This window comes from Oreochromis aureus, linkage group 6 (genome assembly GCF_013358895.1).
Source record: "Oreochromis aureus strain Israel breed Guangdong linkage group 6, ZZ_aureus, whole genome shotgun sequence".
In the NCBI taxonomy this organism is placed as follows: domain Eukaryota; kingdom Metazoa; phylum Chordata; class Actinopteri; order Cichliformes; family Cichlidae; genus Oreochromis; species Oreochromis aureus.
Window position 1 is genome coordinate 24,734,744 of NC_052947.1, and position 19,938 is coordinate 24,754,681.

Below are 19,938 nucleotides of genomic sequence, written 5' to 3' on the forward strand. Positions count from 1 at the left end.
AAACAGAAGAGAGACAGACTCTCCTCACACCTGGCTCCTTAATGCAGAGGATGGATAACCGCAGAACACCAAACAAACATGTAAGTATATGCCTCCGTCCATGCTTTCATTTCCTCTCGCTTAGATTGTTGCAGTGGTCTTTTAACAAGTATTAATCAGAAAGCATTCAACTCATTTCAGATGGTGCACAATGGAGCAGCCAGACTTCTTACAAGAATCAAGAAAACTGGATATATTACACCACTCCTAATGACTCTGCGCTGGCTGCCCATTACTTTTAGAATTGATTTTAAAGCCCTTCTTGGCCTGGCACCACATTACACGTTCAAACTGCTGTTCCCAAACCAACCAGTGTGCAGCCTCAGATCCTCAGGCAGAAACCTGTGAACTCACGCTGAGAGACAAAAGGCAATTGAGCGTTTGCTGTTAGGGCTCCTTGATTTCGGAATGACCTGCCTGAGGAAAACTGGCTCACGTCATCAGTGTCGTCTTTTAAATCACTGCTGGAAGCTCATTTGTATTGTAAGGCTTTTCATAACTTTTATTCTAGAGTTTATATTTTTTTACCATGCTTATTCGTAAAGACTGAAACATTAATTGGCAGAAAACTCATATTTTTTAATGCTGGAGTGTATTTTGAACATAAACACAAAGAAGTTTAATATAAGTTTGCATATGAGTTTTATTTTGTACAATTTTTGCTACATATGACATTTTTGTACAATTCGTTGCTTAGAAACAGTTGTGCACTTTATGTTAGTAGTCTCAGAATCACATTTATCAAATATGATACACTTAAAGGATTAATGTCTAGATTTCTAAGCTATGTTCTTCATTAAAATTGGAATAACATTACCTTGTTCTTATTTTGACATTCCTCTTGAATCTTGTGATTTTATTTTAATTGGTTTGTAATTTATTCCTTTTAGTTTCTTTTATTTTATTCTGCTTTTATTCTGGGAGGGACTTTATAATCATCCTTTTGAGAAGTGCTTTATAAATAAACTTTACTGTTAATATTATTGTTGTTTTTAAAATTGGAGCGTAAAACAAGACGCCTGGATAATTTGCAACAGCCACAGTGGCCGCCCACGGTTCAACCTATATGACATCAATCTAATAAAAAAAAAAAATGTATGCACCATTAAATTTTAATTATTATAAATACTATATTTTAAGCATTGGTGTCCCTGAAATACTGCAGTAAAATAAAACAATAAAAAAACATAAAGGTTTACCCACAATCAGGACACATTATAGAAAGTTACGAGACATCTATGATAAGACCGTTTTTCCCTCTTTTCTTGAGCTTGTTTTCAAATTGATGTTGCCAAGCTCACAAGTGCTTCAACAGCTGTCAGAAAGTCACAAAACTTTAAATGAATTTTTAAGATTTTATAATTTCATGAAGAACAAAGACACTGTAAGACAGTTACAATTAATGCCATCAGTTTAATGTAAGAAAAAAAAAAGGTGCGTCAGGCACAGAAATTGTTTTTATGGGTCAATTGATGTTTTTTCAAAATAAAACCTTTTCAGCAACTGAGATTTACTAAAAAGACGCCCTGTATAGGAAATCATAGTCGTTACTCAAGTACTCAAGTCACGATTCGTCCTCTGCTCTCTGTGTTGGTACACACGTTCCTCTCCACTTCTCACTTAACCTTTGAGATTAAACATGTGGTCGCACATCTGAGAAACCGTACACTTGCTAAAATATTAATGACACAGCACACTGGTGAGACTTCTGAGCTGCCACAGTGAATCCCAATCATTCCTCAAAGGCAGCAGGCAAGGGGCAATTCAGCTGATGGTGTCACTGGCTCTGCAGGATGCACTGAAACATGATGTAGCACAGCCACATCATTTGCCCATGGTTTTGTTAAAGGCTACTACTGTATTTTAGGATATCACAGCATATTTAAAAACAAAAATGCTTAAATTCACAACATGCCACAACGTGAACAGATATTACTTTTCACAGAAACACTGAAGAGTAGAAAGTATGATCATCTTAAAAAACTGAAACACTTGGAGGATGAAACGAGCAGTTGTTTAAAGAGTCCAGCACGGTTTGTATATCCTAGCTTTTATGGCCTACGCTAGAGGTAAAAGAACCACCACAAAGCCATACCTGTGCTGCCTCCTCTCTCCTCTGTCCTCCAGATGCATTTTAGGAATGAGACATCCTTAAACACGGCACACTTGAGACCGATTTCCGGGGAGGACAGAGGAGACGAGGAGTAACAAATTAGAGAAACATACACGTGCCCATGCTACAGTATTGCTTGGCCTGTTGGTGCTGTGGGCAAACTGATATACTTAATCACAGGGAGAACAGTAAAAACAATAAGCGATGTTGTTCATATGCTAAAAATATTTTTTAGCCTGTTGCTAGGTGGTTGCTCAACATGCATAATTCAGCTTTTGTGGATATAAATAAAAAGTTGTGAAATTAAAGCCAATTTTATAAGGTGTTATAGGAATGTAAAGGCTAAAAAGCAGTCATTTGAGCCTCTTGCTAGGTGGTTGCTAGGCAATACCAGGACCTAATAATACCTGATATAGATGAGAACCTTCAGAGGCCTTCAAGATGTACCGTTTGGTGGCTCAACTCCTGATTGTGTGGGAGGAATTAACAGATAATGACAAACCCCTTCATCCAGTTTCACCTGTGTGACTTTAATATGGCCACAGTTTGAGAGCTCCAATGTGGTATAATGTGTTCGAAACTGCCTGTGCTTGGAGTATGTGGTGCATGCTCCAGGCAGCGCACTAGAAGAATGAACTCAAACGTCCGATGCCCTCATGTTGGTGAGTGCAGAGCCTTAGGCAGAAAGCCTGAGTTAACAGACAGAGATGGCAGTGATGACAAAATTATGGTTTCTCATTTAAATCAGCAGCATCGCTACCTTTTAAAATGCTTTAAATAATTCATGAGTCCACTAAGACGACCAGCCGAGTGAGTTTTAAGCACCAGAGTTAAACCTGTGTAAATAGTACAGTATAAATACAGGATTAGCAGTAGAGTCAGTGTGACGTGACTCGAGGAGTAACTGGTCTGTTATAACTTAGAGGTCTGGCCATTAGTTGGTGTAGCAGAGCGTGAGAGGACTTTGGTCCGCAGGAAGTCCGACACAACTGGAGCGACGATGTCAGGCTTATTCAGGTGGATGTGATGATCACCTGGAACAGTCACCACGGCATGCTGAAAGCACAGAGATGAGACCAGTCATGATGGTGAATAAAGCGGGCTTTCGACATGGAATAAAGAACTTTCCAGACACTTGAGCCGCAAAAAGAAGCTGTGAAGCACATTAGTAAAATAGACTTAAACCATCATTCCTGTTACTGCCCAGCAGGGGGCGAGTTCTCTGATTGCAAAAACTGACCCTAGTTCTCTTTTTATTTCTGAAATCACTAAACATTGTCATGATGAGTTTAAGGTCTCAATCACTATTGAATCCACCAAATGAGAAACCTCAGAAGCCCATTTCCCACTGCTGCACAACATTTCAAGTAAACCCACTGGTGAACCTTGTATATGGCACAGCTAATCAGGTTTGAGCATGCCCTTGGTTTCATATAAACAAGAATACTGCGCCAAAATGCTCAAGTCAAGAATTCAAAATGGAAACCAATGGCATAATGCTAGATCCTTTTTTTATGAGGTCATGAACTTAGACGAAATCTGAAAAGTCTTTACAACGTTACTTTAGTTCAGTTAGACATTTATTTATGCACAGCTCTCCTTAGATCACATTACAGTCGGGCTGACGTCTGGACTTTGACTGGCCAATTGCAACAACTTGATTCTTTTCTTTTTCAGTCGTTCTGTTTTCTGCTGTGCTTGGGATGCTTGTCCTGTTTCATGGTATTATTTTAGCCAAGCTTTAACTGTCTGACAGATCGCCTCGTATCCGACTCCAGAATTCTTTAGTACGCAGAGAAGTTTGTGGTTGACTCAATGACTGCAAGGTGCTTGGGACCTGTGACCGCAAAACAAGCCCAAATCATTACCCTTCCTCCTCCGTGCTTCACTGTTGGTATGAGACATTTGTGCTGATATGTTGTGTTTGGCGTTGTGGTCAAACATCTCTACTTTAGTTCCAGAAGTCATTTGATTTGTTCAGCACCTCTGCAAACCTAAAATGTGCTGCCATATTCTTTTTACAGAGAAGAGGTAGCCATACGTGTTCAGTCTTTTTTTCTTATAGTGCCATCACGAAGTTTAACATTTAACATGCTAACTAAGCCCATTACGGGCAGCACGTTGGCACGGTGGTTGGCACGGTGGTTGGCACGGTGGTTGGCACGGTGGTTGGCACGGTGGTTGGCACGGTGGTTGGCACGGTGGTTGGCACGGTGGTTGGCACAGCAAGAAGGTCCTGAGTTCAATTCCACCATCAGGCCGGGGTCTTTCTGTGTGGAGTTTGCATGTTCTCCCCGTGTTTGCGTGGGTTCCCTCTGGGTACTCCGGCTTCCTCCCACCGTCCAAAGACATGCAGCTTGTGGGGATAGGTTAATTGGATAATCCAAATTGTCACTAGGTGTGAATGTGAGTGTGAATGGTTGTCTGTCCCTGTGTGTTGGCCCTGCGACAGACTGGTGACCTGTCCAGGGTGTACCCTGCCTCTCGCCCCACGACCCTGAAAAGGATAAGCGGAAGCGAATGGATGGATGGACTAAGCCCATTACAGTCCGAGATGCATTGATGCATTGTGTTAACACACACTTGTTCCAGCTTCTGATTCGATAGAGTTAACCACAGTTACCGATTATCAGTTAATCAACTGCATTACATTAGCAGCACTTGGCTGCTACTTACCCTCATGGCTCCTATGAAAAGCCATTTTATATGACTGTGTGTTAAACTTGTAAACTTGAAGTCCTCCATGTTTACAGCAGCATCATAAGTCATTTGGAATATTTTTGGGCGCCTAACGAATGCAAGTCCTACGTTCCCTCTCACATCTCTACTTTAATCTCTACAAACACCTGAGGGAAAGAGCTGAATCTATAGAGCTGAACGCTCCACTGTGCTCACCACATGCCACGCTTGTCTTTTGTTGCTCAGTGAAAATCTGACCGGGAAAGAAACCCACTCAGTGGAGACGATTGGTGGAAACTCATCCTCTGCTCTCCCTCATCAGCAGCACTTGACCAAGTTCCTGTATGTAGGTCAGTGTTGAGATTCACGGCTATATAAATTTCTGCTGCTACCGAGACACTGAGCTCATACTGCACTGCTACTCTAGCATCCGTGCAGCTGCCTGTCTGCTAGGCACAATTATGCGCAGGCTTAACGGCTAAAAATAAACACGGAGATGCAAACATACCTGCTTTCCACAAACAGACTGTTAGGTGCACTCACATTTTTGTCCCTGTAGGCCTGAAGAAGTGCTGATGTAAATTTCTTTTCCTCATTTTCAGCAAACATTTTCTCCAAGCCACTTTCTGCTCTGTAAAGACAAAAAAATTGCAAATCTATTTAGTCTCTTAGTTTTTTTCCACATGCAATAAGAGAATGAGAGGCAGGAGACCATCTTACAGAACAACTAGGACAGAGGCAGTTATCCTCGAATGCAGCTCCAGACTCTGCTCCAAACTGATGCGTGCTATGTTTTTCTGAAATCGAGAAACATTGTGCACGTTTATACCATCTGCTGCAAATGACAGCTTGGGTAGAAATGATCAGGGGAAACCTACCAGATTAACACGAAAGTCTCTGGAGAACACAACTCCTGCAAGGGAAAGAGAAGTTACACTTCAAACATAAGGGGAAAAAGAAAGAGAGAACATAAAAGGTAAACGAGAGGCAGATAAACACGCACCTCCCTCAACCTGAACCAGACCTCGCTCCAGAAGGATTTTCGCAGAGCGATCAGAAAGAGTTTGGTTTACAGACATCAACCTGAAGGTTGCAAAAACAAAGTTAGCGCATGAGTGAACTCCTTTAAAACTGCCGATAAGCGAAGGCGCTTTACCTTTCTACTGCCTTCTCATAAGTGTACACTCTCTTCTTCTCTTCCATCGTTTTTTCAAACAGAAGCATCTCTTCGAACCCCTGCCTGATCAGTTTGGGCATTTCCTTCTGCGAGGGAACAGAGATAAATAAGGACAGCAACTGAAAACGACTCATAAGGGTGAATTGTACAGGAATAATATGAAGACATGCAATATGCAATAATATAATGTAAAGCCTTAGCCCAGGCCTAAAGGTCAAAACCGCGCCAGACTCAATTACACTGGTGGCCGAAAGTGTTTCTTAAATGCAACGCTTTTCAAAATGTCAAACCGCCTACAGCATTTTTCATTTTCTCACAATCCAGACTTCATCAGACACTGTCACGAAGTCATGGAGCCCTGAAGTGTAAATCAAACTATAATTAGCTAGAGGTCACCAGAGAGGTGTTTCTCTCTGAGGGGGGCTTCTCGTCACTGCAAATTATATGCTCTCAGAAACCGAGCACCTCCTCTACTTTTCAGCCACACCTCAACGTGTTCAGGAGAAAAACTCAATTTAGATGAAGTTGCTAGACAACAGCAGCCTTCTTGCATACTATAAAAGAAGCTGTCGCATTAAAGTTCATCAAAAATAAATAAATAAATAAATAGTTGTCCACTTTTGAAAGCGTCACCCAGGTTCAGGTCATCTTTCTGTTAGCTGGAAAAGAAACATCGGAGTAAATCAGACAGCTCTTATTTCACACATAACAGCCATTTTTAGCTGTAATTAAGAGGTTTGTTCTTTTTCTACACAGAAGACTCTGGATAATTTAAATAATAGCAGGTTGGATGAGATAATACAAACACAGTGAGAGGCCTAAGGGTGCTTAAAAATCATACTTCACTCAGGAAGAAGTAATCAGAGATACGTCAGTGTTATAATTTCTCCCTTCATGGGTACACATGATGCACAAGAGGGTGTAAATGAGCCTCTGACGGGAATTGTATTTATGGTGACAAACAGTGCTGCGGAAAAGTCTTGCAATACCCTTTATTTCTTTCTATTTTGTTTCCAAGGAGCCAGATTTTCTTGTAATGTTTTAAAGTGGTCTTGAAAAGTAGTTCTCCTGACTCTAAATTACACAAGAACTGGAAAAATCCGTGACATGTAGCGATGAATTAGACAATTCAATATTTTTGGTTCCAGTTGCTGTCAGTATAAACGGAGGAGGGACAACACTGACTATCTAGGCTGTCTAGAGCCATCTGCAAAACACAGTGGAGGCTCTGCCCTGGTTTGGAGCTGCATTACAGCCTGTGGTGTTGGAGATCTTGTCAAATTAATGGAATTATAAAAACAAAAACATATCGTCAGATTTTGATCCACCCCATCTGACTGGTAACAGTTTCATTTTTCAGTATGACAATGCTTCCAAACACACACATCAATGCAGTAAAGTGAAATGACGGGCGACTCAAGACTTTTGCACGGCACTGTATTGCCACTTTAACAATAACATTACTGCAGTCACGCAGGTTTCCCAGTCACATTTGAACCAAAGCTTCCACAGGTTGTGTAGAAAAGGTTTGACCATTTTTCTGATATGTAGTTTTACTTAACTAGAATAATCTACAGAGTCAGGTGTGCCTTGATGCCCCAAGAGCAACCCACATTTCATGAGGACTGGAAATCAATTATTATGCAGCATTTCTAGAAGAAGCTGGGAAGAAAATCGTGGTGGACAGAACAGACTGTATTCCCCCCCGCAGCAGACATCTCGTTTTGGGGAGAAATAACCATTGATAACCAGTGTACCAGTGATGGCTGCACTCCTGGATGCTGGTTAGCCATCATGGCTCACTGGGACACCTGCTAGAACCGTAACATCGCTACACCTGTGCTCTCCCCACTGAGCTGCTAGTGGCCTGCACTGGCAAAGGCACACCAGAGGACAGGCCAATATTTCAAGGCATATTATTTGTGGAAAACAGTAAATCATACGCAGCTACTGTTCAGTTGCATACTACAACAATGCCACAGTGGCCCCAGGCTCTGGTCTACCACAGGATCTGAGGGACTGAGTTCTGAGTGAGCTTGAAAGACGCTATGTGTGTGTATATAGTATAACCAGACAGTCCAGTGACGCAAGAGTCACTTACAAATTCACTTTGGGTGAGGTAAGACGTGAAAAGTGAGCATTTAACTACTTCAGTCTGGCATGTATATCCAACACCTTTACCCTAACCCTTTTCTAACTTTTTAATTCTTTCAATGTACCACTACATAGGTTGGGATGGGGGTGGGGGGTGTACAGGGTTAACCGTAAACTGGGTGAGTCAGAGAATGTGTGGGTATCATCTGCTGCTGTATTGTTGAATAATGTTTCCTATGAAAACAGATGTGGAGTAAGAAAGGAAAAAAAACGAAAAAAGAAAAAAGTACCTGGTCTGTAGGTAAAAATCCGTAGGAGTCCAGCAGCACAACGGCATCCACCATCTCCGGATACAGAGCGCTGAACTGCGGAAGAAGCCACATGGACAATGATGGCACCCAATAAAGCACAGCACTCTCAAATGTGTCTTAATCGTAAGTCACCTACCATTCCTGCAACGTTACCACCTGAAATACAAAGAGGTGGACAGAGAAATAAAATAAACGTACGCTTTTAAACATACGTTTTAAAGCTGGAATTCTTTATACAGCTGCACTCACCCATGCTGTGGCCTATAATGGAGAATTTGCTCCACTGCAGAGCTGTGGGAGTAATTTCACACATCATCAACCAGGTTCAGTATCTCATCACAGAACACAGACCATTTTTAGCTCAAAGAAATCCTCACTGCTGTGATTCAGCTGTCAGAAAGACGCATGGCAGCTCTGGCAATATGCTCAAAATTAATAACATTCATTAAAGGGCCTTTTTTTTCTAGATCCATAAACTGCATATTAAATTATGTCAAATGTATATTCATATTAAAATCATCGCATTTTCAGCTGCAGTGTATGCTCTACCTCAGAGTTTGCCCACTTATAAAAAAACAACAAAAAAACCAAAACTGTCAAAGCTCACAAAGCGTCCTGTGAAAAGGCCACAGATGCTTTTATATTCATATATTTTACATTCCCTCTGATCCACAGCGAAGGCTGAGTATTATGACACTCTGTTACAGATGATGCGGCAACTCATCACTGCCTATGAGCACAGCGTGAGTGGGTGAAACCTCAACAGTGGGGCTGCTTCAGTCCTCTGTGACGGGCCGTAGCTGTGATCGTGACTGCAGGATGGCTGAGCTTTGGCGTAACACCCGCATCAGATAGTTGGTGGTACTCCAATTATAGATAAATATGTGACAGGCGCATTTATCTACACACCAAGCCACCACGGCCGTGTTCAGTTTGGGTGAAGCCACATTAGGTGATCACCGCGTGCAAGTTTAACTAAACTAGGAGGAGTAGCCATGACTTGTAGAGAAATGATAGGTCAGTTAACACAAGACAGCTCTTTCATACGCTGTGCCTTTTTTATGGAAATGGATCAAAGTGGCTTGCATCATGTCAAACATGTTGATGGAAAACAGCAACTTCTATTCCACACGGGTGGCCTTTAAACCTTTTGTTTTATACTGTAATAAAAATACTGTAAATTTACCACAAAAATCCCACTGTGTGTTTTGATTATGTGTCTCATATAACCAAAAAACACACAGTGAATCATCCTTCAGCCACAGCAGCCCCCGGCTCTAGAACAGTCCGAGTCCAGGATGTGATTTCAGCACACATCATTTACTGGCCTTCATTTACATTTTCAGCTTTTTATCCCTTGCTCTTTAAACCTCACTGTTTTCCAGCTTCTAATTCGAAAGCTTTGCCAAGATTTTTACAGATTTTTAGAGTTTCATTGTTAAACTTTTTTTCCAAAACGCAACTTTTTGTTCTGGGCTACAAGCCTGCTTCAGTGCAAACTAAAACAATAATTATTTACATTTAAATTAACAATAACTATAACTAAAGTTTGCAGTAGTGCCCAGTTATACTGCAGCCATACTGCCTCCCGAACACCTGCGGTGTATTTATTACACACCTGTCATCACAGGCTCAGGCTTAATGCTAGCTCATGTTAACAGGACCAGTGAAGAATAGTTACTGTGCAGTCATGAATACATAAATAGCATCATAGCCTGAGCATTAGACACATCCGCATCTTCAGCCAGTAGCTGTGCTGGCTGCAGGGGCTGTATACTGCTGCAGCTTGCCTTTGAGAGCAGTAACGAGCAATAAATATGTCATGTTACCTGTCACAACATTTCTCCCGGAGTTTCTCTCAACCTAATGGACCAAAGCGATTCCCGTGGATATGAGGGAATGCAACTGTGTACAGTTAAAGACCTCTTAGGATTATAAATGTGGGGTGCAGAAGTTTATGGAAGGATAACATGTAAGTTTCAGCCAAAACACGATGATCACAAACTGCAATCCTGGAACAAACACTGATATCTCTGATGGGATTTAAAGGCTTAACTGCAACTGTCCTCGAACTCACACACCATCAACGACTCTGCGTACATCCATCAAGTAGGAAGGAAAGGCGTACAGAGCTCCAGGGGGACGGTGCGACGAGCGACCGTGACCTGCCAGGTCCACTGCCACATATCGGCACTCTGAATGGAGACACAGGGAGAAGACAAACTAAAAATCGCTTTCAGCTGAATAAGGACACAAAGCTAGAAAAACACTCCTAATCAGTCAGCTACAATTGTAAAATCTGGTTAAAGTGCCGTGGTAATTATGTCATCATCAGATCCAGTCTTTTTGGATGGGATGCAGCTGTTCCAGCAGCTGAGCGGCAGCACCTGTATGCACAAGCTGTACACTCAAATTAACCAAACGCCACACACCTCAGTGAGCTGAGCAGCAGAATCCGCTGATTTTAAGAATTATTGCCCATGAGGTTCAATTTTTGGCACTGAGATTTCTACAGTGGGAGCAACTGGAGTGGGTCACTGTGCATTGCACAAAACACTTACCTTTTGGCAAGAGGGGAACGAGCGTGTTGAATGTACCGCAGTTGTCGGCCCAGCCGTGCAGGCACAGCACAGGATTTCCGTGGTCAGGACCCCAGACTTTACCTCGGATCTCCCCCCACGGGACTGTCACGGAGAGCTCTGAAACTGGACACAGCGCACTCTGGTTTAACAAGACTTGCGACATCTGTCTGGTTTAGTTTCTGATCATGTGACCAACTGTAAGTCACACTGTAAGAGGCTAAAAATGAGCTGATCTGATTAGTTGATGTGAAGAAAACGATCATTTAAAAAAAAACTTTTTCTGGTGGACGTGGGTGAGATATGTCTCGTCACGCCTTAACTCACCTTTGTTTGACTAATTGCAGATACCTGTGTCTCACTTGCTCAATTAACTGAACAGGAATAAAAGCCCTGCTCAGCTCATTGGTACCCTGACTTGAAGGAAGCTGAGAGCTTCTTTACTGATTCAGGAATATTGTGTTTTCCTTCTTTGGTTAATGCTTTTAACACATTTTTCAATTTACCTGTGTTAAGATGGTTGTGTGACTGTTTAGTGTCTCTCTCTCTGTGTTTTCACAAAAGTTTCTTAAATGCCAACCTTACCACAGGTGGGAGTGACTTGACTAAATTCTGGATCCATAAAACTTTGGGAAAGTTCTCAACGAGCGCAAAGTAAAGTAAGCCAAAACCTGAGTATTTGCCTTTTATCTCTGCAAGTTTATTACTTTTCTTTAAACTTAATATGGGGTCGGAGCCCTGTTCAGCTGCCTGTCTACACTAGGTCACATCTTTAGAAAACGGTGCAAAGCTGGCAATACGTCTTCAACACACCACTGAAAGTGGCAGGGATGTCAAACTTCAGTTAATGGGCCACAAATGATTCAATCTGCTCTAAAATTTCAATACAGCTAAGTTAAATATTCATAAATCTAGTTATAAAATGGGTAACAGCCTCTAAAAGGCTACTATTGAAACACCTTGTCCAAGCCCCAATTTTAACTTTGCATACAGTGTCATAACTATGTAGTAATGCTGGCCTCGCCTCACTAGGAGGAGCTGAACATCTTACTGAAACTAAAGCTATTTGAGACTTCACAGCAGTTTTCAGACTTGCAAAGCCAGCCAGTGGGCCGGACTGGACCCTTCAGTGGGCTGGTGCTGGACCCCAGGCCTCATGTTTGACACACGTAATTCCTACAGTTATCAATACTTTAAAAATCACAAGTTCAATCGGGCAATAACCTTTGCCCCACAAACCTGTTGGCTGTCCAGATATATTTATTAAGTCTGTGAATGACATTATCGCTCATGTCGGCGCTGTAAGAAGGCGAATGTGCTTTAATTGTGGACGAAGTCGCTACTTTGCAAACAATATTTGTCTTTTTCTTTCCCCCACTTAGGACTGATTTAAAACGAGCACGAGCCTCGCCGGTTACCTGCTTGTTTCATCGTGCTGGATGTCACGTGTCTGACGCCTTTCAAAGCCTGCATCATCTTAGCGCCTGAAAACACTGTAAATAAAACCTGACAAAACTTTTTCTTAAACAAACGTGTAAACTGCTTCAATCTACTTCGGCCTCTTTGACACTCAGTGTTGTCTTCCGGGTGTTGAACCGCAAGTGAAATTCTACTGGCTAAACACATGTTGAAGCTATAGTGTAAACCAATCACAGTTTAGAAGAGGAGGGACTTGCTATTTGCCCCCCAATGTGATGTGAAATAATCCAGCAGAGGGCCCCTGGTGGAATACACTGATATTTACTCACAACTGGATTTAAGATGTCGAATGCCCCCTTATTTATTCCCTCTTTCTATCAACATTAGCCCAGTATTGACTCATAATATTGAATCCCTTCATGTAATCTGCATATCCCTGTATTTTCTAACATTATAATAGAAGATCAGCATTTTCCAAGAGGAAATGCCAAAGGAAAAGTGGGACGGGACAGGTCAGCTCACTCAATGCACCAACTTTCAGCAGTGTAGGAGAGGTTAAAGAGGTGTTATAGGACACTAAATTTAAAAATAGATGTGATCTGAAAAGAATGGAAACTGAATTCCACTGGGAATGGAGTGGTGGAAGGCCTGTCTTCACTCCGACTTCATTTGTCCCTCTTCGGCCTGCAGCGCTGCTGCTAAAGTCCACCTGTCTATTCAAATTTCCCTGAGCTCACTAACGAGCAGCAGCAAGTGCTTGGTAGAGCATTTGTCTGGTCTTGCTCCCCACTCTAAATGCAGGCTGTATCTATATTGTTTCGGTGCCACACTAGTCTTGAGCACTTAAGTGTGCATTCATGCTGCAGCAGATAGTAGGCAAGTGTTCCATGCTGGAAAAATGCAGTACTTAACTTCAGATTGATGCTCTTTTCCTAATGCTGCTTTCAACTAGACTTCAGAACCCTGCAGTATGCCTGTAGACATGAATGAAGACTCACGAAAGAAGGCCTCTTAATATGTTTAGTGCAGCACTGATACTCAATTATAGCAATTGCAAACACACAAACTTCACCCAGGAAACTGATCAGGTTAATATTGTATAGCTGACACTATATTAGTTTGTAATTTTAACAAATGAAGGCGGCAGCAGATCGCAGCCTCCCCCCAGTCATTAACTGTATTTGACCTCAGATCAGATATGTCACCTGATTCCAAATTATGTTCAAATGCATCCAAGCTGGACTGTGCAGCATGTGTGTACACCCTTTCCGTTTGCTTGAGAGGCAAGATGATTCCATTGTGAACAACAACACGGTGCACTTTAGCAGTTATGTTGGGGGGGGGGGGGGGGTGAGAGGGATGCAATTTCCCTGCAAAACCTAAAACATTTACAAAGTTTGACTACTGTCATATAGTAACTAAATGACTGCTATTGGCAGTAAAGTTCAACATGCTGAGTAGGGCTCTAGTTAAAATGAGCTATAATGGGAATGTTGTATATGACTTTGTTAGCGATGTGTGCATATCAGCATCACTGCATTGCCTTAGCCTGGACATTTCACTTTGCATTTTTCTTACTGGTTGCATTTGAATAAACTAGCATAATTCTGCCGTGCATCTACCTGTGCAATGGCGTAGTAATAAATTAAAGCATGTGGGCAGCGCAGGGGCTCAGCTTTCAGGTTAGAGGGAATACCAAACAATCAGTCCTCAGTAGCGGAATCTGATACATTTCAAATCGGCTGAGACTGGAATCAAAAGAAACAGAGGTTTCATTGTTCAGTGTGTACCCTTTTGAAAACTGAATAATTAGGACTCGGGCAGAACCAAACGCACTGAGAAAATGTGATTCGGCAACACAAACTGACCCAAAACTTGAACCGGCTATACAATCCAAATGTATCCCATGGAAATGTAATAAAGCGGTTCTAAAGGTTCTATTGGTCATCAGAGGGGCTTTCCTGATAATTAGAGGATTCATGAGTGTGTTTGTACATTAATTTTTCTTACGCACATGGTAAATGATCCGAGGAAATTCAGATTTTTATACAAAACATTACAGCAGGTTTATACTAAACAATTAAGCTGCTGGTGTCTTACATAACCTTGACTTCCTAGGTTGGTGTGCATTCCTCTGAGTTGGTGGGTGTGTCTGTCTGCACGTATATTCTCCTGGTGGAATTTCAATCGGGTATTTTTTACATGTGGTTGTAGGTATTATCTGGATTTTATTGCATCCTCTTTAAATCCCTGATTACATTGACAGTGCATCAGATCTTGCATACAGTCATGACCACAAGTAAATCTTGGCTGTTGGATATAAAGATTCCTGTATTTCCACCAACATGGCTGGTAATCTGATCTTAACTGTGTTGAAATGTTGCTATTTAAGTGTGAAATTATGAATCAATTAGCAATAAAAAAACATGGCATGGTGCACAGCTGTTCTTGCATATAAAACTATGCAAAGTACTGGGAAAACTGTCAGGATTCTGATACTTCTTCCTCCCATTAGAGGGTTTTCTAGATTAATCATAATCTAAGTGTCTGCCCCCCACCCCTGAAACTCAGGTGGTAGTAATCACAGTAATGTGTGTAGAAGTGTCCTTAAGTGTAGCATGGAAGAAAAGGGCAGACTATTGTAAGCTGACAGGAGCGCTGTTAACAGACCCCAAGTCTTTTTACTGCAGGGTTATTCTAGTAAACTAAAATCACTGGCTAGACTCAAGAAAATCAAAACTGAAACAATTCTGACATTTTAAAACTCTTGGAAGGAATTTGATCAAATTTATCACAATTGAAACCCACTATCTGAATCTAAAGTCAAAATTAGGAAATGAATCTAGAAGAGTTTGATGAAAGCAGGAAAAGATCCTGAAGTATAGCGTGCGTTCTGCCTTCACATTATACCCATTGTGAAGCTTTGCATCAATATTTCGTTGATTCTATGAGTTTGAATTGCTCCAATGGAGCAGAATTACTGTATCTCTGCAGGTGTTACTGCAGAACTATTTGAGTAGCTAATGAAAAACTGATAAGTGAAAGTACTGGACGAAGTTTTAGTGCAGGGATTGCTGTGAAATCCACCTGCTGTGTCTAATGTGAGCAGGCTGCTCTAAAATCACAAATGCAAAATGATTGCTTTAAAATGCTAGATGTGCAGGTTGGAACGGTAACACTTAAACTAAATTCACAACTAGAGCACTACTTTTTTTTTCTTTTCTTTGTTTCTCTCTCCCCCGATAAATGATCTACTTTACTCATGAGACTACCTGGGCCACTTGATGGCTCAGCCACAAAACACACCAAAGATGCCCCAAGTGGCTAAGTCACCTGGAATTAGGTTTCCAGGTAGACGTTGGAGGCATTGGGAACATTTGGGAGACGTGCAGTGAGAGGCAGGCTGACCAGAGAGCTGGAGGGGGGGAAAAAAACAAAAACTTGGTGACAGGACAGAGGGAGGGAGTATAAAAGGTCAGCTCTGGGGGGGTTAGTCAGGACAAGAGGAATTTGGTGTAACTACACAGGATATATTACAAGCTTGCAGGTAAGGCAATGGATTCTGGAATAATAGAATTTATTTTATTTTTTTTAAATATCATGATATCAGATATCAGAGGGAAATTTATCTTAAACTTTTATTAATTTTTTTTTCTTTCAGGATGCTTGGGAATCTGTTTGACTTTTTCCGTTAAAAAGGGGGAAATGTAAAATGCCAACACTGCTAAATTAAAAGCTATCTTAATAAACTAGCGTAAGCAGAACAAAGGAAATGCATGACTGATTAGTGCACTGTGGGATAATCTGTAAAAACTTCACTTTGTTTACATATCTCGCAGCGTTCTCATGACCTCGAATGCATTCAAACTAAAAGTGAATCTGATTTCACTTCAAATAAATTATTTAAAGCTACACTGAGGTTGCCAGTCAGACTCCCTGAGTTCATCTGAGGTAACATATCCATCTCTTTCACGAGTTGCCCTTGACTGAAATTGTTGTTGGCTCTCAGCCATTAACCCAAACAGAAGTGCAGTACAGGATAACTGTATCTGTAACTGACACGCTCCATATAATCGGGCAACTTTTTTTTGTTGTTGAAGTCTTCCAGATAAGATGTCCTGAAATGTTTTTTCCCCTCGTCTCCTCAGATCATGGGTGACTTTGACGCAGTTCTGAAGCACTGGGGACCAGTGGAAGCAGACTACACTGGCTATGGGAGCCTGGTTTTGACCCGGTCAGTGACTCTGGAAAGAAAAAAATAAGATTGTACTCTTTGTAGGTCACATTACTCAGAGCTGTGGCCAGGAGTTTGAAAATTCATCTTCTCCAGTGCAGTTTAAGAATAGAATTCATGTGTTATTTATGCCACCACCTGTCTAATTGCACACTTGGCAACCACTGCCACATCACTAACTTTTATGATGCCTACACTTGTGTTTGTTTAAAACACAGAGGTATTAAATCTCTTGGTCTTAAGGTCACGGTTAATGTTTGACTCAGTTATATTCAGTTGCTTCAGATTTCCTCCCCCCCTTCTAATTTGTGTTAATGGACAAGAGGAAAAACGCCATTAACTGATCTCATTTAATTTCCAAACTTCCGCCAGTGCCAACAAAAACATGAGCATACTGAGGATCATAATGGCGGCACTGGAGCTGTGCTACTGAAGGAGATGGGATGGGCCTTATTAAAGTGGTCCCGTGTGTTTGTATCCAGTCTTATCACAGCCTGGAATAAACATTTTGTGCATAAGAGTGATGTACTCAAAGTATGATAAATTCTACACTCCCCACCCTAAATGGCTAAAATGCAAACCATGATCTCAGTGTAGTATGACCCGCTCTGTTATTTGCTCTTCAGTTTATTCACGGAGCACCCGGAGACCCAGAAGCTGTTCCCCAAGTTTGTCGGCATCCCTCAGGGTGAGCTGGCCAGTAGCTCTGCTGTTGCTGACCATGGAGCCACCGTGCTAAAGAAACTGGGCGAACTGCTGAAGGCCAAAGGCAACCATGCTGCCATTCTCAAACCTCTGGCCAACAGCCATGCGACAAAGCATAAGATCCCCATTAACAACTTCAAGGTGAGCTTGGTGTGCAAGAGGGCAAAGTTTACTGTAGCTCACGTCGCCTCAAGCTTGCCTTTTAAACTGAGCTTGACTAAAGTAAATGAATTTTTCTCCTTCCAGCTGATCTCTGAGGTCATCGTTAAAGTCTTTGCAGAGAAGGCTGGACTCGACGCCGCTGGACAACAGGGCCTGAGGAACGTGATGAGCAAGGTCATCGCTGACCTTGAGGCCAGCTACAAAGAGCTGGGCTTCACAGGCTGAGGCTGACTTACTACTCTTCCATACAGAGCTGAAGACATAAAAAATATCCACATGCAAGTGATTTATAGGGAAATTGAAAGCCTCAGTAATCTGTATGTTACACTTTCTGGAATCAGTTTCATTCAGAGTTGCTTGTTTTACTGTACTCGACTGCTTTACACTTCTAGTGTCACTCAGAAATTAACAGCTTTGTGTTTCAGCTAAATAAAATACTTGATCTGCATTCTTGAACTTGGAAACTCATTATGCTGAAATCACTCGTAACAATAAAACTCTCTGCACTACTTTGTCCATTGTAGTTCTGTTTATTTTCCTCATTGTACACATTTGAATATGCATTGTCCTGATAGGTTATAGTTAAACTTGATAGTGGCTGCTCAATCTTGATCAATTTAAAAAGGGCCGAAGGATTTCTGCAAGAGACTGATCTGAAAGTCAACTGAGGACACTTGTCAGACTGTCTCTATAAGCGAGTAAAGAGTGAAACCCTTAGTGTTGCATGCCCGTGGTCTCGAAAAGACACCCAAAACCCCCCAACTTGCTCAGTATTGTTGGACTCTCACGCAGGGTATTATCTTTCAGACTCACTTTCCAGTCTTGGTCACATGATTCCTGTGAACAGGATGAGACAAAGACTTTAGCAGTCCCTCTCACAGGGAGCTATTAGGACCTATCACCTGATCTGTGGACGTGACAAGATGCAGAGCACCTCACATAAGCAGCTTTGGGACCTCCATTACCTCAACTTCCTGTGAAGCTGTTTTCAACAGATAATACTCTTCCTTTCTCCCCGTCCCTGTGTTCAATGTTATCCTTGTTGCTCGGGGGGGGGGGGGAGTAACGCTCAGCTCTTCTCACTCTTTTCAAATTTGGAGCCCCCTCATCACCTGTTTCTTGGTTGCGTCCATTGTTCCCAGTAGAAAAAATCGAGAACATATGAAAGCACTGAGTTTTCCATAGGAAGAGGGCAAAATCAAATGATGCAGTGAGTATTTTACAACAGGTAAATTCAAGCTCTGAACGAGGGTCCAGCTCTAAAAGACGTACCGTCTGGTTTACAAGGCACTGAAGAGGTTTTGAGGACAGCCTGATAATCAGATTAAAGTGTTGTTGCCATAGAAACTCATAATATATACCCACTAGTCACTTTATTAGGTATATTCAACTACTCATTATTGCAAATACCTAATCAGTCACTCACAAGGCAGCAGCTCAGTGAAAACATGGTCAGGAGGACCTGCTGGAGTGCAAACAGAGCATCTGAGGTGATTTAAGAGACTTTGATCGTGGGGTGGTTTTATTTCAGAAACTGCTGATCTACTTTGATTTACTCCCACACAACGGGTGTGCATTTCTCAGTGCACAAATTACAACCTAAAATGAGTCGGTGGCAGTGAAGAGTCGTCCTTGGATGCCTTAAGTAAGTACAGACTCGTCACTATTTGCACATTTTCCATATTTTGCCTGAATAAGAAGTGGAAATCACGTCTTATGGTTGAGCCATCAACTGTTTCTGAGAATGTAAAATGTGAAAAACAGCCGAGAGGGTCAAAGATAACAGCCTTATCACTGACATATCTCAGTCCCACTGACTCCTTGTTGTCCTTCCCGTTCCTGACTTGATGCCAAAACAGTGTTTGGTTAACTTCCATGACGGATGATGATAACCTATTATTAGTGAGTGTGTTAGTGCATGCAGACGTGACATCAGGCACAGTGCCTCTGGCCGCATATCTGTGGGGGACACCTCTGCTTCCCTGACTCCTCCCCTTCTAAGCAGCTGTTGACTGAGCTGAGGTCAAACGCTTTTCAAATGCATATTCACGGGACAATAGTCTCAGGTTACTTATCCATTTAGTGGCACACAGGACAAGTGTTTTTTCACGTAATTTCACCGGCCTGGTTCTCAACTGGTACCAAAGATGGGAACGGAGCTGCTCCCTGCAGACAGTTCTTCTATTATTGTCATTGTCACTGCTCCATTTAAGACTTTTCTTTTTGATGGGTGGCTGTTTAGAAAACAAAAGAAGAAGTAGAAATTACAGCTAACATTTAAACATGAAAGACTCGGAGAGTTCAAGCCTCTGCGAATCATGCAGCTCACTCTCTGTGCAGTATTTATATTTACTTTTATGGAAATGGGATTGCATTTATTATGTAAACATTTTTATTGTTGTTTTTAAATTAACTTTAAGTAATGC

The 19,938-nt window shown here is 41.7% G+C and overlaps 2 protein-coding genes across 2 annotated transcripts; one reads left to right on the plus strand and one right to left on the minus strand.

Annotated features, from left to right (window-relative positions):
* Positions 1–664: 664 nt before the first annotated feature.
* Positions 665–12,577, minus strand: serhl (serine hydrolase like). Its single transcript, XM_031741243.2, has 12 exons — positions 12,411–12,577; positions 10,975–11,118; positions 10,495–10,608; positions 8,663–8,704; positions 8,550–8,569; positions 8,393–8,467; positions 5,988–6,094; positions 5,835–5,914; positions 5,710–5,744; positions 5,552–5,628; positions 5,375–5,462; positions 665–3,208 (listed from the first exon to the last, which is right to left on the minus strand). The coding sequence occupies exons 1-12, from the start codon at positions 12,466–12,468 to the stop codon at positions 3,065–3,067; spliced, it is 984 nt and encodes a 327-aa protein (XP_031597103.1). The 5' UTR covers positions 12,469–12,577; the 3' UTR covers positions 665–3,064.
* Positions 12,578–15,813: 3,236 nt separating this feature from the next.
* mb (myoglobin) lies at positions 15,814–18,028 on the plus strand. The gene is made up of 4 exons (XM_031741233.2): positions 15,814–15,958; positions 16,560–16,645; positions 17,272–17,491; positions 17,597–18,028. The coding sequence occupies exons 2-4, from the start codon at positions 16,563–16,565 to the stop codon at positions 17,735–17,737; spliced, it is 444 nt and encodes a 147-aa protein (XP_031597093.1). The 5' UTR covers positions 15,814–15,958; positions 16,560–16,562; the 3' UTR covers positions 17,738–18,028.
* The last annotated feature ends 1,910 nt before the right edge of the window (positions 18,029–19,938 follow it).

What these genes read in the sequence shown, in the direction of transcription:
- mb (XM_031741233.2), top strand. Translation starts at nt 16,563, where the DNA reads ATGGGTGACTTTGACGCAGTTCTGAAGCACTGGGGACCAGTGGAAGCA. An exon ending in GGGAGCCTGGTTTTGACCCG is followed by an intron (nt 16,646 to 17,271) that starts GTCAGTGACTCT and finishes TTTGCTCTTCAG; the next exon opens with TTTATTCACGGAGCACCCGG. An exon ending in TCCCCATTAACAACTTCAAG is followed by an intron (nt 17,492 to 17,596) that starts GTGAGCTTGGTG and finishes TTCTCCTTCCAG; the next exon opens with CTGATCTCTGAGGTCATCGT.
- serhl (XM_031741243.2), bottom strand. Translation starts at nt 12,468, where the DNA reads ATGATGCAGGCTTTGAAAGGCGTCAGACACGTGACATCCAGCACGATG. An exon ending in TATGAGAAGGCAGTAGAAAG is followed by an intron (nt 5,915 to 5,987) that starts GTAAAGCGCCTT and finishes TGCAACCTTCAG; the next exon opens with GTTGATGTCTGTAAACCAAA. An exon ending in AGGCCTACAGGGACAAAAAT is followed by an intron (nt 3,209 to 5,374) that starts GTGAGTGCACCT and finishes CTGTGCTTTCAG; the next exon opens with CATGCCGTGGTGACTGTTCC.